Source organism: Pristiophorus japonicus, chromosome 3 (genome assembly GCF_044704955.1).
Source record: "Pristiophorus japonicus isolate sPriJap1 chromosome 3, sPriJap1.hap1, whole genome shotgun sequence".
Lineage (NCBI taxonomy): Eukaryota > Metazoa > Chordata > Chondrichthyes > Pristiophoridae > Pristiophorus > Pristiophorus japonicus.
Window position 1 is genome coordinate 269,421,249 of NC_091979.1, and position 13,542 is coordinate 269,434,790.

Sequence of the window (13,542 nt, forward strand, 5' to 3'; positions counted from 1 at the left end):
GAATGTCCTGCACCCGCTCTGAGACATCCTTGACCCTTGCACCAAGGAGGCAACATACCATCCTGGAGTCTCGGTTGCGGCCGCAGAAACGCCTATCTGTTCCCCTTACAATCGAATCCCCTATCACTATCGCTCTCCCACTCTTTTTCCTGCCCTCCTGTGCAGCAGAGCCACCCACGGTGCCATGAACTTGGCTGCTGCTGCCCTCCCTTGATGAGTCATCCCCCTCAACAGTACCCAAAGCGGTGTATCTGTTTTGCAGGGGGATGACCGCAGGGGACCCCTGCACTACCTTCCTTGCACTGCTCTTCCTGTTGGTCACCCATTTACTATCTGGCTGTGTACCCTTTACCTGCGGTGAGACCAACTCGCTAAACATGCTATTCACGTCATTCTCAGCATCGTGCATGCTCCAGAGTCAATCCACCCGCAGCTCCAGTGCCGCAATGCGGTCTGTCAGGATCTGCAGGCGGATACACTTCCCGCACACGTAGTCATCAGGGACACCGGAAGCGTCCCCAAGTTCCCACATAGTACAGGAGGAGCATAACACGTGTCCGAGCTGTCCTGCCATGACTTAACCCTTAGATAAACTTAATTTGGCAACAACAATGCTAAAGGTTACTTACTGATAAAGAAAGAAAAATAAAAGCTACTTACCAATCACTTACCCCCTTGGCTGTGACATCACCTTTCGCTTTCTTTCTACTTCTTTATTGCCTTCTTCCTGCAGCTACACAAGCACACCTCCTTACCGATGCTGCCCGACTCCTGATCTCGCGATCTTTTTATAGGCCTCCGACCCCGGACTCTCGCCTCCTCACCGACACTGCCCAACTCCTGATCTCGCGATCTTTTTATAGGCCTCTGACCCCGTACTCTCGCCTCCTCACCGACGCTGCCCGACTCCTGATCTCGCGATCTTTTTATCGGCCTCCGACCCTGGACTCTCTCCTCCTCACTGACGCTACTTCAGGCGAGGAGCAGATGCGTGGTTAAATGTGAATATCAAAAAGTTGTCAGAATTGCACTGCTCCACCATTATCTTTGCGAAAACGGCATCTCGTCCTTAGCCTCCCCATTTTTTTTAGAAACTTGTTGTATTTGGCCATTAATTAACCATTAAACTCGCTGCAGAAATGTAGGTCTTGTCATTACAAGCGTAAGTACCCTTTTAATGACATGATAAATGTTAGCAACTGCCAATCAGCCTCTCTGGTACCAAAATTAACTATTACAAGTGTGAATTCTCATTCTTTCAGGCTTTGACATTTTCAGCGAGATTAAAAATGTTTTTCCTTATTTTTTCTATCTGTCTCTATTTTTCTCTCTCGCTTAATCCAATCTTTCTTTCCTCTCTTTAATTCCCTTTCTGTACCTGATTTGGCATTGAATTCAATCTAATTAACCGTCCTTCTCAGTCTTTGGTAAATAAATACAGGAATCAGATTGTTTAAGGAAATACACTGTTGGTTGCCCTGTTCACCCAGGTCCCGGATGCCCTGTCTTACTTGCTGCACCATTATCAGCTTGCACTTTCAGCAACTTGTGGGCAACAATTATTTGGGCTGAAGAGTGCAGGGGCAAGTCTAACTAATGGCATTCTGTTAGATCCACTACACAGGTGAATTCTGCCCCATTATATAATCAACTGTACAGCTCTGAATTACAACATAGAGGGCCAGATTTTGCTGGAGTGGGGCATCTTGTTAGACTTAGAATTGTTGCCCATGAAGTTGCTGGAATTATGAGTTGGTAACAAAGGACATCTGGGACCTTGGTGAACAACGGGAAAAAGTATATCTCCAATGAGTTTAAAGGATTGAGAAAGAAACAGAGGAAGGACTGAGAAGGAGGGTGAATTAGAGTGGGTGAATTCAATGTCAAATCAGGTACAGAGAGAGGGTATGAACGAGTGGATTAAGAGAGAGAAAAAAATGATAGAAAGGATACTTATGCTGTTAATTACTAGACGTAACTTTCTGTGATGAGTTTCATGGATAACTAATATGCAAATATAGCAACTTCATGAAAATCACAGGGAGGTTAAAGGCGAAATGCCGTTTTCATGAAGCTAATGGTGGAACACGGGGCAAGAAGCTTGTGGTGATCCGCAATTCACAGGGTATGTCTTTCACACTACAAGTTGTTGGTTGATTTGTGAATTAATAATGGTGAGTGTCATTCAGACACCATTATTTTTTCAGCAAAATCTGGTCTCTTACAATTTAGGAGATAACCTCAAAAATATTTCAGTGTATATGGAGATAATATAGCAAGTCACAAACTATTCTAAGGGAAAAATATGATAATTTCATATTTCCTGTCTGACTTCTTGCCAGGCAAAACTATTATTTAGCCACAAAATGTCATTAGTTGACATATTACTGTATAATGCAGCATGTATGAATAACACAGGAATTTCACTAAGGAAATGATTCATATTCAGTGCTGTTAAAATCATTTGCTTCAGCATTAAGTAGGTGCTTGATTATTGACACATGTTCTAAAAACCGACTCTTTTTCCTCTTAATCAGCTTGGCAGATTGAGGAGCTGCAGCAGATCGATTTGCTGCCACGGGACTGGCTGTTGCACGTTGTCACCCGCAACTACTATGCAGTGAGTTAGTATGTCAGTCTTCAAAGTGAAACTCCAATCACAGTCAGGAATGGTTAAAAGCTTTAAGCTAGTGCTCCTTTTGTAATTACTATCTAGAGGTGACAAGTTCATTTCAGAAATCAATCACTCAATGTTATCCACTTTGGATTGGAGAAAGACAAATTGGAATATTGTCTTAGCGGTGGGAGACTAAGAGCTGTCGAGAGCAAAGGGATTCAGGTGTCCAAGTACACAAATCATTAAAAGCTAGTGCACAGGTACAAAATGTAATCAAAAAGATTAATAGAATGTTGGCCTTCTCGGAAGAGGATTGGAATTCAAAAGTGAGAAAGTGATGCTTCAGTTGTACAAAGCCTTGGTCAGACCCTATCTGAAGTGCTGCGTTCAGTTTTAGGCACTGAACCTCAGGAAATATATAATATAAAAACAGGAAATGCTGGAAATACTCAGCAGGTCAGGCAGCACCTGTGGCGACAGAAGCAGAGTTAACATTTCAGGTTGATGACCTATCCTCAAAACTGGAAAAAGTTAGAGATGTAACAGATTTTAAGCAAGTGCAGAGGCAGGCAAAGGCGGGAGGGGAGGCAGGAAGAAAAGGGAAGGTCTGTGATAAGAACATAAGAAATAGGAGCAGGAGTAGGCCACCTAGCCCTTCGAGCCCGCTCCGCCATTTAATATCATGGCTGATCTGATCATGGACTCAGCTCCACTTCCCTGCCTGCTTCCTATAAACCTTTATTCCCTTATTGCTCAAAAATCTGTCTATCTCTGCCTTAAAGATATTCAATGACCCAGCCTCTGGGGCAGAGAATTCAATAGATTTACAACCCTCTGAGAGAACAAATTCCTCCTCATCTCAGTTTTAAATGGGCGGCCCCTTATTCTGAGACTCGGTCCCCTAGTTTTAGTTTCCCCCATGAGTGGAAATATACTCTCTGCATCCACCTTGTCCAGCCCCCTCATTATCTTATGTTTTGATAAGATCACCTCTCATTCTTCTGAACTCCAATGTGTATAGGCCCAACCTACTCAACCTATCTTCATAAGTCAACCCCCTCATCTCCAGAATCAATCTAGTGAATCTTCTCTGAACAGCCTCCAATGCAAGTATATCCTTCCTTAAATACGGAGACCAAAACTGTACGCAGTACTGTAGGTGTGGCCTCACCATTACCCTGTACAGTTGTAGCAGGGCTTCTCTGCTTTTATACTCTATCCCCCTTGCAATAAAAGCAAACATTCCATTTGCCTTCCTGATTAATTGCTGTACCCGCATACTAACTTTTTGTGTTTCATGCACAAGGACCCCCAGGTCCCTCTGTACTGCAGCATTTTGTAATTTCTCTACATTTAAATAATAATTTGCTTTTTTATTTTTCCTGCCAAAGTGGATAACCTCACACTTTCCCACATTATACTCCATCTGCTAAATGTTTGCCCACTCACTTAGCCTGTCTATATCCCTTTGAAGATGTTTTGTGTTCTCCTCACAACTTGCTTTCACACCCATCTTTGTATCATTAGCAAACTTGGCTATATTACACTCTGTCTCTTCATCCATGTCATTAATATAGATTGTAGATAGTTGATGACCCAGCACCAATCCCTGCGGCACCCCACTAGTCACTGTTTGCCAATTGGAAAATGACCCATTTATCCCGACTCTCTGTTTTCTGTGAGTTAGCCAATCCTCTATCCAAGCTAATATATTACCCCCAACCCCGTGAACTTTTATCTTGTGCAGTAACCTTTTATCTGGCACCTTATCGAATCTCTTCTGGAAATCCAAATACACCATATCCACTGGTTCCCTCTTATCCACCCTGCTCGGTACATCCTCAAAGAACTCCAGCAAATTTGTCAAACATGATTTCCTTTTCATAAAACCATGCTGACTCTGCTTGATTGAATTATGTTTTTCCAAATGTCCCGCTACTGCTTCCTTAATAATGGACTCCAGCATTTTCCCAATGACAGATGTTAGGCTAACTGGTCTATAGTTTTCTACTTTCTGTCTGCCTCCTTTTTTAAATAGGGGCGTTACATTTGCGTTTTTCCAATCTTTTGGGACCACCCCAGAATCCAGGCAATTTTGTTAGAATACAACGAATGCATCCACTATCTCTGCAGCCACTTCTTTTAAGACCCTAGGATGTAAGCCATCAGGTCCAGGGGACTTGTCCGCCTTTCATCCCATTATTTTACTGAGTACTACTTCATTAGTGATAGTGATTGTATTAAGTTCCTTCCTCCCTATAGCTCCTTGATTATCCACTATTGGGATGTTTTTAGTGCCAGGCATTGGAAACTTTTCCGGGGCGAAGGTGCGGATCCACTTGGTCCCAGAGGCACGACCCATTCTCCACAAGGCGCGAGCGGTACCTCACATGATGAGGGAGTGAGTGGAAATCGAGCTGGACAGGCTGCAACGTGAGGGCATCATCTCCCCAGTGGAATTCAGCGAGTGGGCCAGCCCGATTGTTCCAGTACTCAAAAGTGATGGCACGGTCAGGATTTGCAGCGATTATAAAGTAACTATTAATCGTTTCTCGCTACAGGACCAATACCCGCTACCTAAGGCAGACGACCTATTTGCGACGCTGGCAGGAGGCAAGACATTCACCAAGCTCGACCTGACTTCAGCCTACATGACGCAGGAGCTGGAGGAGTCTTCGAAGGGCCTCACTTGCATCAACATGCACAAGGGACTGTTCATCTACAACAGATGCCCATTTGGAATTCAGTCGGCTGCAGCGATCTTCCAGACAAACATGGAGAGCCTACTCATGTCGGTACCACACACGGTGGTCTTTTAGGACGACATATTGGTCACGGGTCGGGACACCGCCGAGCACCTACAAAACCTGGAGGAGGTCCTCCAGCGACTGGATCACGTGGGGCTGTGGCTGAAGAGGTCGAAATGCGTCTTCGTGAAAACAGAAGTGGAGTTTTTGGGGAGAAAGATCGCGGCGGACGGCATTCGGCCCACAGATGCCAAGACAGAGGCTATCAGGAACGCGCCCAGGCCACAGAATGTCACGGAGCTGCGGTCGTTCCTGGGACTCCTCAACAATTTTGGTAACTTCCTACCGGGGTTAAGCACCCTTTTAGAGCCCCTACATGTGTTATTGCGCAAAGGTGAGAACTGGGTATGGGGAAAAAAAAAACAAGTAATTACTTTTGAGAAAGCCAGAAACATTTTATGCTCCAACAAGCTGCTTGTATTGTATAACCCATGTAAAAGACTTGTGCTAGCATGTGACGCATTGTCGTACGGAGTCTGGTCTGTATTACAACAAGCTAACATTTGTGGGGAAGTCGCAACCAGTCGCCTATGCTTCCAGGAGCTTGTCTAAGACCGAGAGGACCTACAGCATGATTGAGAAAGAGGCATTAGCGTGTGTGTTCGGGGTAAAGAAAATGCATTGGTACCTGTTTGGCCTCAAATTTGAGCTGGAAACCGATCACAAGCCCCTCACATCCCTGTTCGCCGAAAACAAGGGGATAAATACTAATGCCTCAGCCCGCATACAAAGGTGGGCACTTGCGCTATCAGCGTATAACTATACCATCCGCCACAGGCCAGGCACCGAGAACTATGCGGATGCTCTCAGTCGGCTACCATTGCCCACCACAGGGGTGGAAATGGCGCAGCCTGCAAACTTTTGATGGTGGCGCAGCCCGCTGGCTTGTTAATGGTCATGGAAGCGTTTGAAAATGATAAATCACCTGTCACAGCCCGCCAGATTAGGACTTGGACCAGCCAAGATCCTCTGCTTTCCCTCGTAAAAAACTGTGTACTGCATGGGAGCTGGGCCAGCATCTCCGTCGAAAGGACGAGCTGTCCATTCAGGCAGACTGCCTGCTGTGGGGTAACCGCGTAGTGCTACCAAAAAAGGGCAGGGAGACGTTCATCTCGGATCTCCACAGCACACATAGTAATGATGAAAGCAATAGCCAGATCCCACGTGTGGTGGCCCGGTATCGACTCTGACTTAGAGTCCTGTGTACGGCAATGCAGCATGTGTGCTCAGTTGAGCAATGCGCCCAGAGAGGCACCACTAAGTTTGTGGTCCTGGCCCTCCAGACTATGGTCGAGGATCCATGTCGACGATGCGGGCCCATTTTTTGGTAAAATGTTCCTGGTGGTGGTGGATGCTTTTTCAAAAATGGATTGAATGTGAAATAATATTGGGAAGCACCGCCACCATTGAAAGCCTGAAGGCCATGTTTGCCACCCATGGCCTGCCTGACATACTGGCCAAACCCGCCTATCCTGAGTACTGCTCAGCTACTGCACGAGGCCCCACTCGCTCATAGGGGTGCCCCCGGCTGAGCTACTCATGAAAAGGACACTTAAAACCAGACTCTCGCTGGTTCACCCCAACCTGCATGATCAGGTAGAGAGCAGGCGGCAGCAACAAAATGTAAACGATGGTCGCGCCACTGTGTCACGGGAAATTGATCTGAATGACCCTGTGTATGTGCTAAGCTGTGGACATGGTCCCAAGTGGATCGCGGGCACAGTGATAGCTAAAGAAGGAATAGGGTGTTTGTCGTCAAACTAGACAATGGAGAAATTTGCAGAAAGCACCTGGACCAAACGAGGCTGCTGTTCACAGACTGCCCTGAACAACCCACAGCAGACACCACCTTTTTCGAGCCCACAACACACACCCAAAGGATCAACGATACCACATCAGACCAGGAAATCGAACCCATCACGCCCAACAGCCCAGCAAGGCCAGGCTCACCTTGCAGCCCTGCAAGGCCAACAACACGTCAGCCCAGCGAGGGCACAGCCAACACACCAGAACAGACATTTGTACCGAGGCGGTCCACCAGGGAAAGAAAGGCTCCCAACCGCCTCACCTTGTAAATAGTTTTCACTTTGACTTTGCGGGGGCGGGGAGTGATGTTGTGCATCTGTAAAGCATGCACTCCCATGTTCCGCCACCAGGGAGCTCATCCCCTGGAGTCTCAGGGATCCCAGCATCCCTTGGGAGCACTGTATATAAGCCGGCCCCTAAGGCCTGTTCCTCACGCTGGAGTGTCTTATTAAAGACTGAGGTCACTGTTACTTTAACCTCCCTGTGTGCAGTCTCATCTGTGTTAGGAACACAGTATACACCACATATTTTTATTAATTTAAATTAGAGTTATTTATGTATAAAAAGTATATATTTTTCCGATTTAAAATTTTTTTTTAAATTTAATTATGGTTAAAAATAAACTTACCATAATGGGGAGGGTTTTTAACAATAAAATGTTTTTATAATTTTATTTTAAAATGCTTTTGTGCATTTCAAAACTCTGACGCCTGTAAAAGTAGGCTATGCGCCTGCTTTTATCAGACTCAAGAGTTTTGAGGACATTTGCTGCGCAAGATATGGATAAATCCCACAATGTTACCCTTGCAAATGTCCTCGCTCCCGAGATACGGAAGATCTGTCAAGCTTGACAAATTGAAAAAGCCGGTTTTGAGCACATGAGCATTGTGCACTGACCTGGGTCTGTACACACTCAGGCCATAATTTCTGCCCCATTAAAAAAAATTCCCCCATATATTTTTTTTTCTTAAAACATTTAATTACATTTAATTTCAATTAATTTTAAATATGTGTTGTGTTTTATTTTTTATGCTGTGTTTTGGTGTTTTAGGGTTTTTCTCATTGATAATAATGGGAACTCGTACAAACAGAGTTCCCATTTTTATCAATGAGAATACTGCATAGTGATTGGTGGTTCAGGCCCACATGACTCCAGCATGTCCGTACCTCGAAGTCATCTCCCCATGTGCTGCACAATGAATCTAGGCCTCTGACCGGGATCTTACGTTCCTCCGGGACCACCAGGTACTTCCATAGATTTTTTTCAGTTCGTATGAAGGAAGCCTCCGACCGCAATTTTCCCCCATTATGAATCTTAAATGATCTTCAAATTGTGCTGTCGGGAATACCAAATGTCCAGCTGAAATTTTTATTCAACAAAAATATTTGTGATAATTTGTGTTTGAACAATAGGAATGTGTCTGAAACAACAGACACTGTTGATTCACTGTAAAAGATCATAGAATTATTTATAATTATATTGTGAAAGACAATATTGTAATGTCTGAATGTTTTCATTCACTTTCCAGCTACAACATGGGGGAGACATGCCATGTCTGAAATACTTTCGCTCTGAAGCAGTCCGATTTGGTTTCATCATTACAGAGGTATAAAGATGAGTTGTCATAATCAAGACAATCCAAAATTATGTACATTTCTAAAAAATAAATATTTATTTTTTCCTACAATTTAGCTTGTTGAATGTTACAATAATAATGTAATCTTGGGTTCAGCTAACAATAAAAGCTCAAACCTTGCTCCTCCAGTTTTTGATATCTGAAACTCTCAGGCAGCTTTCTTGCAATTGCCCCCATCAACCATTTATTGTCTACATAATGGTCCCAGAAAATGAGCAAAGTTGATGAAACAAGAGTATTATTTACTTGTCGTTTTGATTTCCTTTTCAAAATCTGTAGAATATAATAGCGCATTTATACTGCATCTTTGCTGTCACACTAATGCCAAACGTAGAATAGAATGCTGATATTTTGTATATGTTGAACATTTAACATCAGTTAGGTCTTTTAGTGTTGTGCAATGGCTGTGGTATAACTGTGGTCAGTGTATAATTAACTAGTTAAATTTCACCATACAAAAGCTTAGATCGCATCAGCTCTTTCCAATCATTAGACATCAGTCAGAAGCTGGTAATCAGTGCTCCGCACATGTGGAGAGCTCTGCTTCCCATTCAACAATGATGTGAGCAAGCAGGGTTACCATTGCTGACCTGTTGTATTGCTTAAAAAAAAGGCATCACTTATTGTCGCGGAACTGGGACACACATTTACTGGAATTTTAACCCAGTAATGACTCAATAGCGTCATTATAACAATTCCACGTGATGACCATTTTCAAAACTATTGTTTGGTCATTTTCATTGAATGTTGCATTAACTTTACTAATTTTCTGGGACCATTATATAGGCAATAATGGGCAGATGGGAACAAGTGCAAGAAAGCTGTCTGAGCGGTTCAGATGATATCATAAACTGGAAAAGTGAGGCTTGAGTGGTTTATTGTTATCTGAACCCAAGATATTTTTATTGTAATCACTCTTATTTTTATACTATACAAAGCAATATTATTTATACTACAAAAATCAAGTCTGACATTCAGTTGCCCTATGGGCAAATCTAGCTGCCAATTAGATGCTCTCCTCAAGCTCACAAGATTAATATTTGGCCGTTGTTAATTCATCCATTACAATATGCAGGCACCTCTTCAGGTCATCTAACTGCATTTTGAATAAACCGAAAGGTTCTCATCTCCACTAACATCTCTGGCAGACCATTTCAAATGTTGGTCATTCTTAGCATAACAAGTTTCTTTCTGACATCAGTCCCAAATTGTCCTTCCTTTCACTCAACTGCCCTCCCCCCTCCCCCACTTTATTATCATTATAAACCTGCCCAGTTTACATTTGGCGTTGCAGATGGCCGCCTGTTATAGAAAACCACCCATTTTCACTTCCAATGAAATTGGAAATAAAACCTGGGCGGTTTCCATTACGTGCAGCCAATCCACAATGCCAGTTTTATGCCTGGAGTTGAAAATCTACCCCATTGAGTTTCAGAATCTATGTCGTTCATGTAGATTAGGAGCAGTCGTCCCCAGGAATCAATTGCTGGGGGTACTCCACATAGTCCTTTCCCTGACCTCACTGCTTTCTTTCCTTTGGCCAATTTCTTATCAACATCCAGGTTTTACTTGACTTTATATTGCTTTCATGGGAACTTGATTGAAAACTTTCACGAAATCTAAATATACTATTTCATATTCAGTTGCTGAATCATGTCCTCACTGGAAGAATAAACTTCAGATAAAGTCACAGCAAGAGTTAATCTTGAGTGAATTACTGAGAAATAATGCTGCTCTTCATATAGCATGCTACTAAGATAACTTGACCAAATTCTAGCATTAAACTCAGTTTATAAAGGAGAAACATGCTGCAAACATGTTATCATTCATTTTATTAGATGCATTATAGTATTATAACTACAGGTTGGACCTACCTTATCTGGGACTCCCTTATCCGTTACCACCCCTGGTCCAGCATGATTCTGGTGGCCGGAGGGTGCTTGCGCAGAACGCGGCCAACCTCCACCCCGACTTTGGGGCCCGCTGACGCTCAGCCCGCCGGGGGGCCTGCCAACATTTGACCCACCGGGGGGCCGCGCCGACACTCAACCCATTGGGGCCCGCCGACACTCGGCCCTCCGTGACCCGCCGATAGTCGGCCCACTGGGGGCTGCTGATTCTTGGCCCGCTGGGAGCCAGCCGACTTTCGGCCACCCCGGGGCCCGCCGACACTTGGGGCCCCCCCCCCCCCCCCCCCCAGGGCCCGCCGACACTCGGCCCCCCCAGGGCCCGCCGACACTCGGCCCCCCAGGGCCCGCCGACACTCGGCCCCCCCAGTGCCCGCCGACACTCGGCCCCCCCATGGCCTGCCGACACTCAGCCCCCCCGTGGCCTGCCGACACTCGGACCCCCAGGGCCCGCCGACATTTGGCCCCCCCGTGGCCCGCCGACACTCGGCCCCCCCCCCCCCCCATGGCCCGCCGACACTTGGCCCCCCGGAGCCTGCCGGCACTCGGACCACCAGGGCTCACCGACACTCGGCCCGCTGGGGGCAGCGCCGACACTCGGCCCACCAAGGGCCCGCCAACACTTCGGGCCTGCCCAGGGCACCGATCACCTCCCCGACCTCGGGCCTTGCCCTCCCCCCCCCCCCCCCATTCGGGCTAACCTTCCTTTATCCCTTTATCCGGCAAAATCCCTTATTTTACCCAGGCCAGGTCCTGAGGGTGCCGGATAAGGGAGGTTTAATGTGTATGCGTTGAATGGGAGTTTTTATCTATCTTGCTTATACAGCATATATATCTATTTGAAACAGTGAGGATATACAGTAAGAATACATGAATAAACCAAACCTTAATACATTTTTTGACATCCTTACTCGAGCTCAGAAGAGGGAAGGTAAAACAGATGTTGTAGATTTAACTACTTTGCAGAGAGTGGTTGTGTGGAATTTACTGTCCAGGGACAAAATTGATTTTGAAAGGTCCAAGAGAATTTTCCTCAGCTCTGGCCAGGATTGAGAAACAGGACATGGAACAGGACACAGTGGGCTGCAGCACACATCTCTACATAAATAATATTAGCATGTTAAAGTGGTTTTGCTACCTGCTAATATAATCATCTGGTGGAAGTTATCCCTCACAGGTGCGTGGGCTGTCCTAGAAATGGATTGCATCTGACTCACTTAGACTACTGAGGGAGTCCATTTTATTTAGTCTGTCATGAATTCCTTTGTGATATTCTGAGACAAATGACAGGAAGCACCCCGTAACTGAAAATAATCCACTAAATCAGATGCTTGGGGCAGGAAAGTATATTTCCAGAGGATTTTATAAATAGGGATGGTGACTCATCAGATCAAATCTATGATCGAGCTTCAGATACTCAAGTATAACAGTAATTCACTGACCTGTACAAAAAAATACATACTGGAAGATTGAAACATCTAAAACATCAACCTATAATCTCTCCTGACGAGACAAGCGCAGCATTAATCTGCTCCCAGTCTCTTCTACCTATTCCAGATGCTGTCAATCAGGGTCCCAGTTCAGTTATTCCAGCATCGGACCTTGACTTTCACACCTCTGGGTTTCTGAGAAGTTATGAATATACTCAGATGCCTGCAACTCCTCAAACTTTTAACCATTCCAAATTTCAGGCAGCCCAATTTCAGGGAATAGACTGGAACCTGGACTGCCCCACAACCTGTGGACAGGCATTGAAACGACAATTTCCCACACAATCCCCCCACCCCCTCCGCAGTGCCTGCCCTTAATAGAATCCCTCTGGAATTCTCCTCTTTAACAATTTCACCGTGTTACTACTCCTCATTATAAAGTATGATTATCTGTGTAGCAGAGCGACAGGACTTCTTGGTACACTTTGCATGCCACCTGACATCATGGGTACTCTTTTTCTGCTATTGAGCATTGAAGGCTTTCAATGTGCTGATGAGCAGACACTGTGCTAAACTGCATTTTGGTTGCTTGTGGAAAATAGCCACAATGTGACGAAGGGGCTGGATGAGCATAGTATATAGAAACATCAAATATGGAAAGAAAATTTGAAGCAACTCACCTTGAAATGAAAACTCCAGCATTCTATTGCAGCCTCTCTTTCAGTGTCCATTTGAGAGAAATTAATACTTCAGTGATGTGTTATTACTGCAATATGGGACGCTGGACTATAAAGTGGCCCATCTGTTGGGTTAATTGGTGTACCGCACAAATTGAGTACTCAAAGTAAAAATTCTTTGTTCAGTAATTTTGTTACAGTTGGGAACCGGGCCTTAAAACGCACACCTGACATATTTGCCACCAGTGTTAGGGATAGGCTGTTCTTTTAGAACTTCAAGCAGTGGGCAGCTTTTCTGTTCTCTAACTGAATGTAAGCAAGTTGAAATTCGGCTTGATCGTGTGAGCAGCTGTGACTTGAAAACAGCAACGGCAAGGAACATTTGTGAAATGTTTTATATTGGTGTTGTCTATTCTTTATGCTACTTTGATGCTACTTGAAATGACTCGGATGCTTTTATATTCAGTACCAATTTGTTTTGATTCTTGTGTGTAAACAGGAGCCTTGGTACCATTCAGAAATGATTTCACTTTGTGGATTTTATTTTGAACTCAAAGCTGTTCCAGAAAAGAAAGGTTTCAGTTACTGTTTTTTAATGCAGGTAAGTTAACAGTCGCATTATTTTAGCCTGCAACTCAATGGATTGTGCTTAGTCCATTTA

General features: G+C 44.7%; 1 protein-coding gene across 8 annotated transcripts in view; it reads left to right on the plus strand.

The window, feature by feature from the left end:
* The window catches only part of btbd16 (BTB (POZ) domain containing 16), a 183,470-nt gene that overhangs the window by 141,637 nt on the left and 28,291 nt on the right, over positions 1-13,542 (plus strand). For 5 of the 8 annotated variants that reach the window (XR_011592757.1, XR_011592758.1, XR_011592759.1 and 2 more), the window contains exons 13-15: positions 2,538-2,620; positions 8,760-8,837; positions 13,381-13,482. Coding sequence is in view for 5 of the 8 variants with exons in the window: in XM_070876693.1 (XP_070732794.1) it covers positions 2,538-2,620; positions 8,760-8,837; positions 13,381-13,482 (263 nt within the window). In the remaining 3 variants the exon portion in view is untranslated. Of the gene's footprint in view, positions 1-2,537; positions 2,625-8,759; positions 8,838-13,380; positions 13,483-13,542 lie in introns of those variants that run through there. The other 3 variants (XM_070876695.1, XM_070876694.1, XM_070876696.1) reach the window with 3 other exon arrangements.